Genomic DNA, 14,121 nt, shown 5'->3' with positions numbered 1-14,121 from the left:
GAAGCAGGAAGGCCCAGAGAAAACCCATGCATGCCCAACAGGAACCTTCAAACTCCACACAGAAAGACCCATCCATTGAAACCCAGAACCTTCTGGCTGTGAGCAAACACTGCTGGCTCCTTTCTTTTGTTTTCAAGATTGCTAGTAAAAAATAATGTCACAAATCCATGTGGATCAGGTTACCTACGGGTCATGTTAATATGAACCTTGGCAAAAAGGTGTGCACATGATCAGAAAATTCTGATTGAGAGTATTAAGTAACTTAATGGGAAAACTGAAGAGAATGTAAGTAAAAGGGACAGAACCACCAATTTACAGACATAAGCAGCAGTTTAGTGGTGCCTGGAGAAATGGGTATACTCTTAATTCTTTTTTTTTTCAGCCTGTCCAGCAAAGGATAAACCTTGTGTGCTACAAACAGTGACATGTGAGACTACTCTTGCATATTATGTTCACCCAGAAATGAGCAAATTGCATTTCAACATTACAGCAGCAGAAGGGCATTAGGATAGAGACAAATAAAAATATAGAAATAAAAAAAAATAAGTGTATATATATATATATATATATATATATATATATATATATATATATATATATATATAAAGAAAAATGTAAACAATATACAAAGATACCTGAAAATTCACAGTAATTATTGCACATGAGAGTGAAAAATATACATTATGGGTTGTAACAGTTCATTACTGCACTACATAGCCACATTGGGTGATAATTGTCTAATGTTAATAATTACTCACATTTATAGCTGTAACAAAAAAAACAAGTTATATAATAATAATTCGTTTTCTACACAATCTGCCGGATGAATGGTTTGTCTGATAACACGTGTAAGAGGTAACGATCATTCAGGTCGACCTGCACATTTGTAGCTTTAATCCTCCTCCCGTTTCTTCCCGTGGCACTAGTCCCCCCTCATACCCGACGCATCATCGCTGCTGGAGTGGAAATCCCCTCTGCTGCCATTGAAAGGCTGTGAGGGCGGCGAGAGTCCACACTCTGCACAAGCTCCAGGCTGTGGCAGGGAGGATGTAGTGTTCAGAGGAGGATCACAGTGAAGAGCCGCTGGTGCATGTTGTTTCAATGGGAAATCTGTTGGGCACCTGGCGTTTCAAGGAGCCGAGCACCGTGGAGGAATGCGACTCGACGTGGGGGTCGGACTCCGACAGCGACGAGCCGGCGGCGGAGGATGACAGCGGCATATACGACTCCGTCTGCCCGGCGGAGAGCGACCGGGCCGCCGCAGAGCCCGGAGACAAGTCCCCGCAGGTAGAGCGGAGCTTCCGTGAGATGCATGTGCAGACACACCGGGCAGAGAGAGAAAGAGGAGAGGGGCCCGGTCACATGTGGCACCGTCAGTCACAACACTGACCAGGCCAGGACACAGAGAGGACAACCGATACCCTGTCCTGGTAGTGGACAGTGAGCTCTCACCAAAGTTCATTCAGAAATACGCCAATTTTATGTATTTGGCTAAAACATGCACACATGATGTCATCTTCTAGGAGTGGTTAAGATAAAATTACTGAAATAATCATTCTGCTACTAAACTTTACAAATGCACAATACAAGAAGCAGCTCACAGGGAAAAAACTGGAGAATATTTAAAATATTTGAGATGAACTTGTAAATTGCTGCTTTGTTCAGGGTATTTTACTAAAGACGTAAAACAAAACTGTTAACATGTGGACATAAAATAGCTGAGCTGCAAACATGGCATCATAGGCGACATACTGTGTTCGTAATGTTAGGTAATTATTAAAATGACTTTAATACTACAATGGTAGAAGATGGCACTGTGTCTGCCACTGTGTCTGCCTGCTGGTTTATGGAGGAAATCAAATATCATGTTAATGAATAATCTAAATTATGATCCCTGTGGGCTGAATGATGAGAAGAGTTGATGGTTGTTGTTAGAGAACTCCACGCTGTGTCAGAATATTAAAAACCAGCAGGGATGTTTGAAAAACTATATTTCAGTGGATCACTTTTTAGTAAATCATTTCACAAAGGTAAAATCAAACACACACAAGGGATTTTATCATGCAGTTTGTATAAGCTCAGTGTCAGGTATACATCACAAAAGAAAAGCCTCAAACATGGCTGTAAAATTACTGAATTCACTTTATGGCTTGAGGTAATGTGTGAATTAAAATAAATTATAGTTAGATTTGTCAGGATAAGGTCTAGTGTAACACACTGAGCCTTTTTACCGGCAGAAGTTAGCATGACCCAGATTTTATTTCACAATCATCTCTAGCATCCTTTTGTAGTAATTGCACAGCAGTGATGTGACTCGTCCTCCTCCGCCAGAGAGAAATAGATGATGACAGTCTTTGACCTCAAAAGCAGAGTCAGTGCTTTTAATTCAGCTGAATAGCAGATGAGCGCTACACTGCATCCGTTCAAACACGAGTTGTATTCCATTGCATATCTCTTCTTTCTTCTGTCTGTCCTTTTTTTCTTTCCTCTCTTATTTTAATTTTTAATGTTGTTCTGTTTTCCTCGCGTCTTCTCTCAGCTGACTGACTCCCCAGGGCCTCTTCCAAAGATGAAGAGGAGTTTCTACGCTGCCAGGGACCTCTACAAATACCGTCACAGCTACCCGGTACACACACGTGCACGCACGCACACACACACATGCACATGCAATGTAGACACCCGTTGTGATTTCATGGATCTTTGTGTGCAGAACTACAAAGTTTCCCGGCAACCCAACGAGTACCGTAACCTACGCTTCTACCTGAACAAGATCCCTCTAGTGCCTGATGGTGGGTTTTCACACACACACACACACACATGCACTCGCACTCGCTCTCGCACCCACACTCACACAGACACACACACACACTCTTTATGCATGCAGACCTCCTGCCACTGTAGAGAGAAGAGATGTTGACTTTGGGTTTAGTGCGGCTTGTTTGGCAAAAGGTCATGTTTGACTGGGAAACACTAGCAAATTAGTGAACTGATCCAATGTTTTACTCTCTCTCTCTCTCTCTCTCTCTCTCTCTCTCTCTCTCTCTCTCTCTCTCTCTCTCTCTCACACTCACACTCACACACACACACTCACACACACGATCAAATATGCTTGGCATCTAATTATCTCTGTCTCGTCTCAGGTATCTACATAGAGGAGATTCTGTCAAAGTGGAGAGGTGACTATGACAAACTGGAGCACAATCACACCTACATTCAGTGGTGAGACTTTCAGCTCTATTGTGATGTGCTGTATATGTTAGATTGCAGTGTGATTGCATCAACTCCTTGTAATTGACTATCGTTTATTACATGGTAGAAACCACAGTAAGGGAGATTTCAAAACCCCCTTTTTTCTTTCTAGTTGTTATAGAGGTCAGGAGATATAAAGTGAGGATTTTAAACTCCCTGTACAATATGGGATCTTTTTTGGGAGAATGGATTTTAATTTGACTGTTGGCTAAGCCTTGTACCCTTAAGCTTCTTGGCTTCCTTTAGCTGTAGCTAAAACAAAGTGTGATCTTGGGAGACCCAAAAGTCCAAAACACAGTCTGGTCACGTGGGGGGATAGGTTTGCCCTAACAGGATCCACCCGTAGATCCATTGTTATTTAGGAATGAAAAGATGCATTTTTTTTAAATCTGTGTTTGAAGGAGGTGTAAGCTGGTTGTGTCTAATCAATTTTAGCTGTTCAATACAAATATTCAACAATTTGTTCATTTTTTCATACTATCAAGCAACAGCTTGTTTACCTGCCATATTTTTGAGGTTCAGTGGCACGGTGCCTGAGACGTTCATGTAATGGACTAAACAGTCCAAGTTATGCCTCTGCTAACTACTAAAAACGTGCAACCACAACTTTTGTTAGTGGTTGTTTGAATATGACACAAATGTTCCCCAAGACAGAGGTGCTAACATTGCTGTAAACTTTGATAGCATCCTGTTGCGAAACTGAAACAAACCTGTCAGTCTCTTTATATGCAGAGTGTCTTCATGTATTTTTGCTACTGCAGCGTATCTTTGTTTTTGTACACAGCCTCAACAACAAGCAGAGAAACCAACATGTCAGCGTGATTACGAAGCTAGAAATCTCTGTTCCTGTGAGGGTTGGATTAGTGGTAGCTTCTTTACTTCACGATAGAAAGCAATAGCAACTGCTGGAAAAGGACACTTAACTGATAATCTACATCAGCATGTTGATTTTTTATTCTTTTTTTTCCGTTGCAGGCTGTTTCCATTAAGAGAACAAGGGCTCAACTTCTACGCACATGAACTGAATCAGGACGAGATCAAAGTAAGACACACGCAGAGACACATGCTAAACATATATACATATAGACATACATACTGTCTGAGCTAACTCCTTCATCATTGCATAAGTGCATAGCTTGGTTGAGTGACTGTGGCTTCCATTAGAAAAAAGCAGTTACCCAGCTCCCTCATAAGGGACATAAACAGAATCCTCAAAGAAAACCTCCGGGGATGCTCGTTGCAATTCAGCTGCTAATTGAGTGCAAATGTGTCTCGGAGCAAATTTAGATGCAATTTGGGTGAAACAAGACATTTGTACAGATTTTATGTTCTCGCGTTCCACACGATTATCATCCCATCACTTAAATGCTCACCAGGCACAAAGATGGCGCTGTACCTGTCTGTTGGTTTCTGATGTTCTGCTTCTGTCAGGAATTCCAAAGCACTCGTGAAGCTAAGCGGAGATTCCTGGCGGCCTATTCCCTGATGTTGGACTTCTATGGCATCAAGCTGCTGGATAAGAGCGGAAACGTCGCTCGGGCTCCCAACTGGCAGGAGCGCTTCCAGCACCTTAATGAGTGAGCATACACACATATAGACATTGTGCAGCAGCTTCGGGGTGTACAACTGCAGCCAGAATCTGTGCGAACTAATCAGCTTTCGTGTTCTTCAGTGAGGCCATTGTTCTAAATCCCACGCAACTTAATTGCTCTTCTATCAGCAGCCAAATGTGAAACGGCACGGTGTGCATCAACAAACAGATGGTTAAATGGTCATTTAAAAGGGGGATTCTTGATGGTTTCATTCCTTGAGAGAAGTCTTGCGTTGCCAAAGAACCACCTGCATGTTATATGTTGCAGTTCCTTCTTGTTCAGTGTGTTTCTCCTATATTACCATACCTCCTCTACTTCTAAGCTACTGATTTTAATTGTTTCCATTATCCAGACCACATGAAAAACAACAGATACCTCACACAATAAAACAGCTGCTCAATACAGTATCAGTCCCTTCTCTGGCTTTTAAATATCCCAGGAAATATTCACATCTGGTGCACCGTGGTGTCTGGGCTTTTTGGCAAACAACTATCAGAGAGAAGTTTTTCGTAATAATAATAGTTCTGTATTGTCACTCACTGTGCTGCAGTCAACAATGTTTGAGTGCAACCTTTTAGTCATTTAAAAAAAGGGTTTATTCATTTATTCATTTGAATATGTTTCAACAGAAATTCGTTTTTTTGAAATATATCCAAAAATATTTTATTATGAATCTTTACGAATAGCTCAAATATGAAGACTCCATTTACACCTGGCATCTCAAGTGTCCATATTGAGATCTGATTAAGATCTGACCGACTCATGTCCTCTAAAACACAGCAAATAACAAAAAGGAAAGAATAGAAGTTGGTAACCATCAACAAAGTGGCATTATTTTTCAAGCAGTAGGAGACAACTGGATCACGTGTGTCTTGTACAACGTCCATAGTTGAGGACTGAGTAGAGGACAGCTTTGTGTGTTTGTGGACCCAGTGGCTGCTACCTCGCTGGTTTGGAAAAAAATCACACACGACTACTTCAAAGTTGTATGTGAATTAACAACACAATTGTATTTACACTTGTTTTCACTGAGGTCACGATGTGTGTCTGACCATCTGTGGAGGGTTTTTTTGTACACAATAAGTCCTCAATGCATCTAGGGTGGATGTGCTCCTGTACTTTAATGTGGTTAAGCTCCGTCAGATTTCAATATCACGCAAAATGCATTGTATTGCCAGGTGGGAATGGGGAAGAACATAAACACATTAGTTGTACAAAGAGGAACATGGATGAAAGCCTATTTAAATTGCAGCTGCAGCCATTAATAATGCTACATTAGCTTATCTTAGTATTAATGGCTCACTGTCTGACATGCTTGTATAACTTTTGAGGAAGAAAATGGTTGGGTGGTAGAGGATACTGTTTTAACTGTCAGGAACATAGAGTGTGGAATTCCACAGATGAATGAAGGTTGTTGAATGGTGTCTTTGTCCATTAATCCATTTTTCATATTATTATTTTTTTGGCAAACAATTCAAGATATATGATCATTTTTAAGTTTCAAAAATAATGTTCTCCACAGATATTCTTGTCTACAAAATATTACAATGACACAAGTGTCATCATCCAGTACCACTTGATGTGATGTAATCACTTAATTTATGATGAATTCTGATTATCTCCCTTTTTCTTAAACTGCTTCTCCTGTTTGGACCTTTAAAGGTGTCAGCACAACTACCTGAGGATCACTCGCATCCTGAAGTCCCTGGGTGAACTGGGCTATGAGGCCTTCAAGGCCCCACTGGTTCGCCTCTTCCTGGAGGAGTCGCTGTGCAAAAACACCCTTCCCAACATGCAACACAGCGCCCTGGAGTACTACGTCTACACAATCCGCCTCCCGGCCACCCGCAGGCGCCTGCTTCGCTACGCCCGCCAGCACTACAGGCCTGCCCATGCCTTCCTCTGGGGTCCGCCAACTAAAAGGCAAGGGGGAGGGGCTGGTAACGGAGGCAGCGTGGGTGCTGGGAGTAGTGGGATCAGAGCACCGGCTCCAACACCCGAGCCACAGAGAAAAGAGGACGACAGCGCCTCCTCCACCTCTCCGAGAGGCGGGATCATTGTGTCTCCCCATGATGCCGTGATGTGCCAGGACCTGGCTGGAGGAGGACTGAAGAGCTACACAGGACTCGGGTCGAACATGGCCAGACTGGAGGGGGCGCTGATGTTGGCGGGAGCAAGAGGAGGGAGGAACGAGTACAATGAAGTTGTTCCTTAGTCTGGAAAAGAGTTCAACTGTTATCAGGTTTTTAAAGCAGAAAAAAACAGCAGTTTTTAAAATCAACCAATTCAATATGTAGAACTTCATTCATAGCAGGTCCTGTGAGACTCTGGAAGGGTCAGGACAGTAATACACATTTATAGTTACATCTTAGAATCTAATAAACATGTTCAGGTTAAGGGCTACCATAAACTATGATATAACTTGATAGCAGTTTATTCAGTTTAGCTGTATTAGGGATTATAATGGGGCAGGGCTGTTTAGGGAGGTGGGAGATCTTTACTTGAGCCAAGATAAGCAATCTCACCTTGGACCAAATCCCAAAAACCATGTGAGCCAGGAGAGACCCACACATGTAGTTCAAGGTGTTTCCTCATTAGGGCCATGAACTAGGTACCAGTGAGAAAGAAGATTGCCTTATTTATTGTTGTATATTAGAACTTTAGCAGGTGTGAATTGTGAATTGAACAGCATCACAGAACCAAAGGCGCCTGCTGATTGGGACGATGATAGTTTTGGGAGAGCTCATCGGTGTAGCCGGAGTTCCACTGAGCCACAAGCTGAACTGAGCTCACTTTGTACAGTCACTGTAAAGTGAATATTATAATGTGAAGACAGATTATTTCCTGCTTTTCTTTCTAATTCTGATATTTAAAAGTGATATTAGGGGCAGGGGGGTCTTAGTCTGTCATAGCAATACCCAGAAACCATATTAATTGAGATTTACTTGAAATACTTGTAATAATAATATCAACTCAATATGTATCTTCTCTAAAGTTTTACTGTTGACTGGAGATCCTCCATCTGAAAATTGTACAGAATTATAAAAAGACTTGTGAGTAGGAAAGAGTTAAGAGTAGCGTGGCTTTTTCATGATGTTAAAAATATCCTCTCAGCTGTGGAGGTCCACTTGAAAACTCACTAGAGTCACAGGATGGCTAATTGTTCTCTCAGTTGTTAGTTTATTGAGTGAATGCAGTAGTTGAAAAGCCTTTTTAACACACATTCGTTTCTTGTTATATTAGACTGAAATTTAAATAAGTTGGGTGTGTCTTAGAAACTGGAAGGTGTAGTTTCCCACACTTGGTCAAAGAAAATGAAGACATTGCTCTTGTTTGAAGAGGAAGAGAGCAGTGTAGTTTCTGTATCTCTCTTTTTCAACACTAGTCTCACTGGTCAAAGAGAATCTTATTACACTCTAATACCTCTTTGATGACTCTGCTGTGATTCACGCCGGCAGTTTTTAACGTGATGTTACACCTAAAATTCTTCTGGACCTTTTTTTTCTCAGATGGCTTTGTGTAATGATAATAATCATAATTCAGCACAATTTGTTAGTCTCTCTCTGCATTAGGAACACAAACAAGATTAGCCTCTAGAATAACAGGGCATGCATTTTATGAAGGCTTTTAAGAGTACACATGAATAGACTGTAAATATTTTATTATTAATTAGGAAACATAATTCAAGTGTCAAAAGTTAAAATTGTATTCGATATTTTAAATTAAAAAGATAGCTGTACTGTAGTTTTATGGCTAACATGTTTAACATTCATGATAATTTGGTGCGTTTTGTCACCTAAAAGTCTTCTACACTGAACTGAACAGGGGTATTTACTGTGGGTTGTGAGTGAAGTTAATGTATCGCAGCAGATGATGTGTTGTGCGTTTGCACTCTTTTGACAATCTATGTCTTCCAGTTGAAAGCGTTGTAGGTTTTTAATTCTCGTTGATCTGCATACTGTATGTATACAAATGGCCAGGAACCTGCTGCATCATAACCACAAGTGATTGTTCTCATATTGTGTCATTTTGCAATAATTTGGGCAAAGGACATGTAAAATCAGACATCTATATTAAACATTGATAGTTTTCAGCTAGGCTAAACTTACTGTGGTGGGTGGCAGTATAGTTTATTGACTTATTTATTCAAATATATCTGTTTAGATGCCAAAAAATACCCAACAAGAAACGTATTTCTCTTAGATTTTTACTCTGATGTGGGTACAGGAGCCATTTAGCATGTAGAACGTTTAGCATGTAGAACGTCAGTGAGAATATCATGTCATCACCCCCATCATTTCAGGAGTTGACAGCATCACTCTTCGCTTGTGTTTAGTCACTATAAAAGGACAATATGAGGACACGGTCCCTCTTGTGTGAAAGTTTCAGCCTCCCATTCACTTCCAATCAGTGCGAACGAGGAAACGAATAAAACATTGGCTTTGATATTATCTTCACATTTGCATGTTTGCGACCGTGCCCTTACCCTGAAGTTAGAGCAATTTCGTTGAATAGCAGTCAAACACGAGGCATCTGGGTTCCTTGTTGCAATAGATAGATATCAGTGAAATTAAAAGCCATGTGTGGTGAAAGACAGCGATAATGCATACGATCGGGATTTCAACACTTTTCCAGCTGTTCTTCCTGTAGGTTCAAGCCTTGTGTTTCAAGGCCTCTACATCGCTCCTTTAGCCAAGTATATCTGATATAATTGTAAAACATGATAACTTTTCAGGTGAAGTGTGCGATAACATGGGCTCAAATATCTGAATTGTAGTATCCCGTATGTGTACATATAGATGTATGAATGTGTGTCTGATATTCTTAAGTGCCTCTTTTGTATTCTTTATGTTCGTCTGTATGTTGTAAGAAGTGTCTTTCCCAGATGATTTCCTGTACATCCTGTTTCTGTACAGCAGTTTGATAAATGCACTATTGTTTTCGTTCTGGTCACATAAAGTGCAGTATGGGTAGATTCATGTACAGTCACAGCAGGAATAGTTCATATTATGTAATACTTGAAATTGTTTGTACCTGGCTTACTGATTAAAATGTGGTTGTTCCACAGTCGACTGTTCACTATGTTTGCAGAACACACAATCTGACACAATGAACTCAAATAAAACTGGATGTGGATTGAGAATTTTGTCAAGGGAAAGAGTTTAAGGGAAGCCAACACTAGCACCGTGCATCACATGTAGTTTTCCAGTGGCTGAGCCTGTCAGGTGCAGGGCGTCTTTGCAAGCAGGAACAATCTCATTGGTCGAGATCAACCTCAGCGCTTGGCTGAGCAGCGATCACCGTTAAATAAACTCACAGCACAGGATTAAACATGCAAAGAGATTCGCTTTCAAAGACTGAACATAACTAAGATTATCTGACGTCAGAGGCTTTAATCGGACCGGAACTAATGCAGGATGAATATGCACATAGATGCATGCCCACACGATAATATGCCCAAGAAACAAAACAAAAAGGCAAGTGGCAGGTAACTGGTGTTATGTTGGAAGCTTAACCAAATAGCATGTGTGAGTGCAGGCTAATTGTTTTAATCTTTGCACTGTTTCTTGTGACTGAACAGACCCACGCAAAGTGCAAACAGAGCCGAAGATTATTGAAATGCACAAAAACAGAGATAACTGTCCGCCTCCAGAATTCAAAGGCATGGGTCTGTATTGACATTCAGAGAAGAGCACGTACTACAAACACGCAGCTGGACCACGTTGGACTTTCACTGCATATTTTGCTCTGTACATAAGATACGTGAGATAAAGATAAGGATTTAAACCTTCAAAATAAATACAGATATAATTGGATGAGCATGCAAATTATGTGATATATGGGTTGAAGATGAATTAAATAATAAATCTACATGTGTGACTGCTGTTAGCTCTCACACTGTTATTTTTAATTTTAACACATTGACTACAAAACAAAGACATGAGTCTCTCCACCTCATTAATCCGTCTTTGGTCTCATTTCTCTGGTTCAGTCTCACCCCGAAGTGATTCATGCCTGAAGCTGTAGTGACAGTTTAAACAGAATGTTTTGTCCTGTAAGTGGAAATGGTACATTGAATATTGTTGTGTTCACCTTTGTGTTAGTTTATTTTGCATTTATCTTGGTAGTGTTGGTAGGGATGCACATAGACAGTTTAGGGGAGGCCGTGGATCAGGAGACGGAGCGGGTTGTCCAGGACAGGGATATTTACTGGACAGATTCTGGTGTTGAAGTAATCTCTCTCAGATGAGTATGATAAATTACTTCAGCACAGTGCAACAGGCAGATGAGGATGAAAAGATAAGAAGGTCATGTTGCTGGGTGAAATCTAATCGAATGCGTCCTTTAAACAAAAGTCCTGTGACTTATTGAACATCAGGGTAAGTACGGTTATACCTCTAGAAACTGAACACTAATCACAGTTCCTTAGTGTTGTTCACTCTTGATATCGAGTGTTGTCTTTAACAGAGACTGTGGATGACATGCCTCCTCCATGTTAGTGGATGGGACGTGACAACTGAAAATGTAAAGAACACTTCACATACGTTTTTCACAATGATGCTCCCTGTCATTTTAGTTCGTTCTTATTACACCGATGTGAGGTGCTCATTTTACGTTATTTTACTTCTTAGGAACTTTAACCTGCCCATGTAACTCTGATGGCCACACATTGTATATGATGTGGAAATCTGTGTAACCACTGTGTAACCAGTATATCATATATAAGCAGAGCATTGTATTGCTGATTTCTCTCATTTACGTTCTGTACATATAGTAAATGTGATTGATAAATCCTAACACATAAAACAACAATGGCTGTTGATTGGAGTTTGATTGAACAGACTCCTGCTGTGCCTTCATCAGCTTCTGTACGTCTTTGCTGAAATGTGTCGACATCAGGATCCATAACTGTAGCTTAATTTTATGTCTCATTTATCATCTCATAATTATTTGAATGTTATTTGCAGAAATTATTGTTTATCCTATCATCATCATCATCATCATCATCTGTTTTCAACTGACACTTACACTTATTTGCAGTGGTGTCCAGACGATCCCGTTTGAAGGTGTAAACCATCAGTGCACATTTATTAATTTATAATAAACTGTGAAGAATAGACAAATAACAAGGTAAAAGCATTCACTAGAATACATACTGCACAAAACTTCATTTCTGCAAAGCCTGACAACCTTTATTTCCGCGTATAAACTAGGCTGCATGTATCTTTAATAATTCATTATATACATGGTCCTACTTGCAGTCAATCATGTGATGTCTGTGCCAAGACAAGAATGAAATTCACTCTGATTCTCCTGCACAAAGGACGCATCTGTTGCAGCAGATCTGCCAGCTGGATAACAGGATTAAAGTCCTCGGTGAGAGCTGGAGAAGCATGGGGCCATACATTATGTGAAAGCAAACGTGCTGAAGACCTCTCTGAAACAATGGTTTTCTCCATTAGAAATTGGAAAACATGCTTCCATCCAGACAGGGCTTAAGCAGAAAGATGTGGACATAGTCTGTGTTGTCACACGACTTATCCTGCTCCCTCTGGCCTGTTCTTCTTTTCCCATCAGGGACAGCGTCGACCCTTCAGCCTGTTCTTCGTGCTGTGAGATGAGAGCACACTAGCTTCACATGATTCTGAATGGTCACTATCCTAATTCATGATGCGTTTTTTTAACAGATTGAAAATAAAGAATTTCATTTTTATTCTGTCTGTACGACGAATAATAAATGTTTTTCAAGAGAACTAAATGAGCGAACTAATCAGTCGTGATCTAGCTTGGTCAGATCTCACTGTTTTCAGAACAGTGTAGAGAAATGAAGGTGCAGCAAGTTTAAGAGCGTCCAATGAGAAGGAAAGGAGATTATAGACAGCACAGTCACAAATCATGAATTCATGATATTTGAATGTGGCTGTGCAGGAGAACTAATATCAAATCTGTGGCGTTATAAAGGAGTATTCTTGACACCACAAAGGATATTGTTGTAATGAGAGAAACATTTAAGGTATAACTAGAATGCCACTCAGTAGAATGTATAGGAATTCACATTTAAATTCACACAATTCAGATTTTTATTTGGATCCGCACCAAATTGCTCACAAAAAAATGGTATTGTTCCATGAATTCATGAATCAATCAATTGTTCCCTGAGAAAATTATTAAAATTATGAAAAAAGTGAATGTGAAACATTCCTGGATATATAACATATATAGATACATAACCGTCTTAATGGAGGAGGAATATCTTCTTAACATGAAACAAGGTTCTGTAAAAACTATCCCAGTGTAATCACATCTAAACTTAGATAATGTGAAAGCTTGTAAGCTGTATGTATTGTACATGGGAATGTCAGTGGTGCTATGGATATGTCTATATACTGAAGTGACATTCAAAGTGTTATACCTTACAGGACAGCTTGCTCAATCATTCTTTCTACATCCATCTGACCTTCAGGGTTGTGTCTGAGATTTTCTTCTCATATAATGAAAGACAGAAACATACTCATCAAAAAACGAGGAGCTGCACATGGAAACCAGCTAATGAGCAGCTCTCCAATGAGACGGATGAAATGTTATAACAAGGTACACGTCGCCTTGTTTGACGAAATGTGAAAAAAGCATTTCTAACACTGTAACGAGATGGTAATAAAAGTAAATCATCTTAACCATAACCATCGGTGCAGAGCGGGCGGAGGAAACAAGAGTTTTAAAGCTATAACTCTTGATGACAGCAATGATATCACACTTCACATAAGAGTTTATGTAAGTGAGTGAGTGTGTGTTTGTCTATGTACTACATGCACACTCACCTGATTCCCACTGGCAGAATGAGGAGGCCGTCTACTGTGTGCGTTCGAGCAGAAAAAGAGTGTGTGTTCCGGCAGAGTAACTGTGGAGATGTTCTTGGATTCATGTTGACGGGAAGTGTGGAAATGTGTACTCGTGTACGTGTGTGTAAAAAACGTGGAAGGGTGAATATGTGTGTATCTCATTGGGTTTATTACTCTGCATCACATATAGCCATTATATTTAAAAAGTAGTAAATGATGATGACCTATGATGAAAACATTTCAGAGATATGACAGCACAAAATGTTTTTCATCCTCATTGTGTATTTGAACATTTCTTTCCCACATTATGTTTTTCCTCAACATCCTGTTCCAGTAAATTATGCAAGAAAGACACCAACAACATTCTGTGTCTGTGCGGCTTCAGAACGCAGCGTCGTTTGGCCACTTTGGAGCTGTGTCATACATCTTTGAACTTCCCC

General features: G+C 40.2%; 1 protein-coding gene across 1 annotated transcript; it reads left to right on the top strand.

The window, feature by feature from the left end:
- The first annotated feature begins 987 nt into the window (after positions 1 to 987).
- Positions 988 to 9,908, top strand: LOC109630339 (opioid growth factor receptor-like protein 1). Its single transcript, XM_020088490.2, has 7 exons — positions 988 to 1,287; positions 2,540 to 2,626; positions 2,711 to 2,789; positions 3,141 to 3,219; positions 4,225 to 4,291; positions 4,681 to 4,826; positions 6,504 to 9,908. Exons 1-7 carry the CDS (start codon positions 1,102 to 1,104, stop codon positions 7,054 to 7,056), a joined length of 1,197 nt encoding a protein of 398 aa, XP_019944049.1. The 5' UTR covers positions 988 to 1,101; the 3' UTR covers positions 7,057 to 9,908.
- Positions 9,909 to 14,121: the final 4,213 nt, after the last annotated feature.

Source organism: Paralichthys olivaceus, chromosome 14, assembly GCF_024713975.1.
Source record: "Paralichthys olivaceus isolate ysfri-2021 chromosome 14, ASM2471397v2, whole genome shotgun sequence".
Lineage (NCBI taxonomy): Eukaryota > Metazoa > Chordata > Actinopteri > Pleuronectiformes > Paralichthyidae > Paralichthys > Paralichthys olivaceus.
Note: the sequence above shows the minus strand (reverse complement) of the source record. Positions and strands in the feature narration are given on the sequence as shown.

Bases quoted from the DNA above. Each gene is read 5' to 3' on its own strand.
- LOC109630339 (XM_020088490.2), top strand. From the start codon at position 1,102: ATGGGAAATCTGTTGGGCACCTGGCGTTTCAAGGAGCCGAGCACCGTG. The intron at 2,627-2,710 runs GTACACACACGT...CTTTGTGTGCAG, and splicing joins AATACCGTCACAGCTACCCG to AACTACAAAGTTTCCCGGCA. The intron at 2,790-3,140 runs GTGGGTTTTCAC...GTCTCGTCTCAG, and splicing joins GATCCCTCTAGTGCCTGATG to GTATCTACATAGAGGAGATT.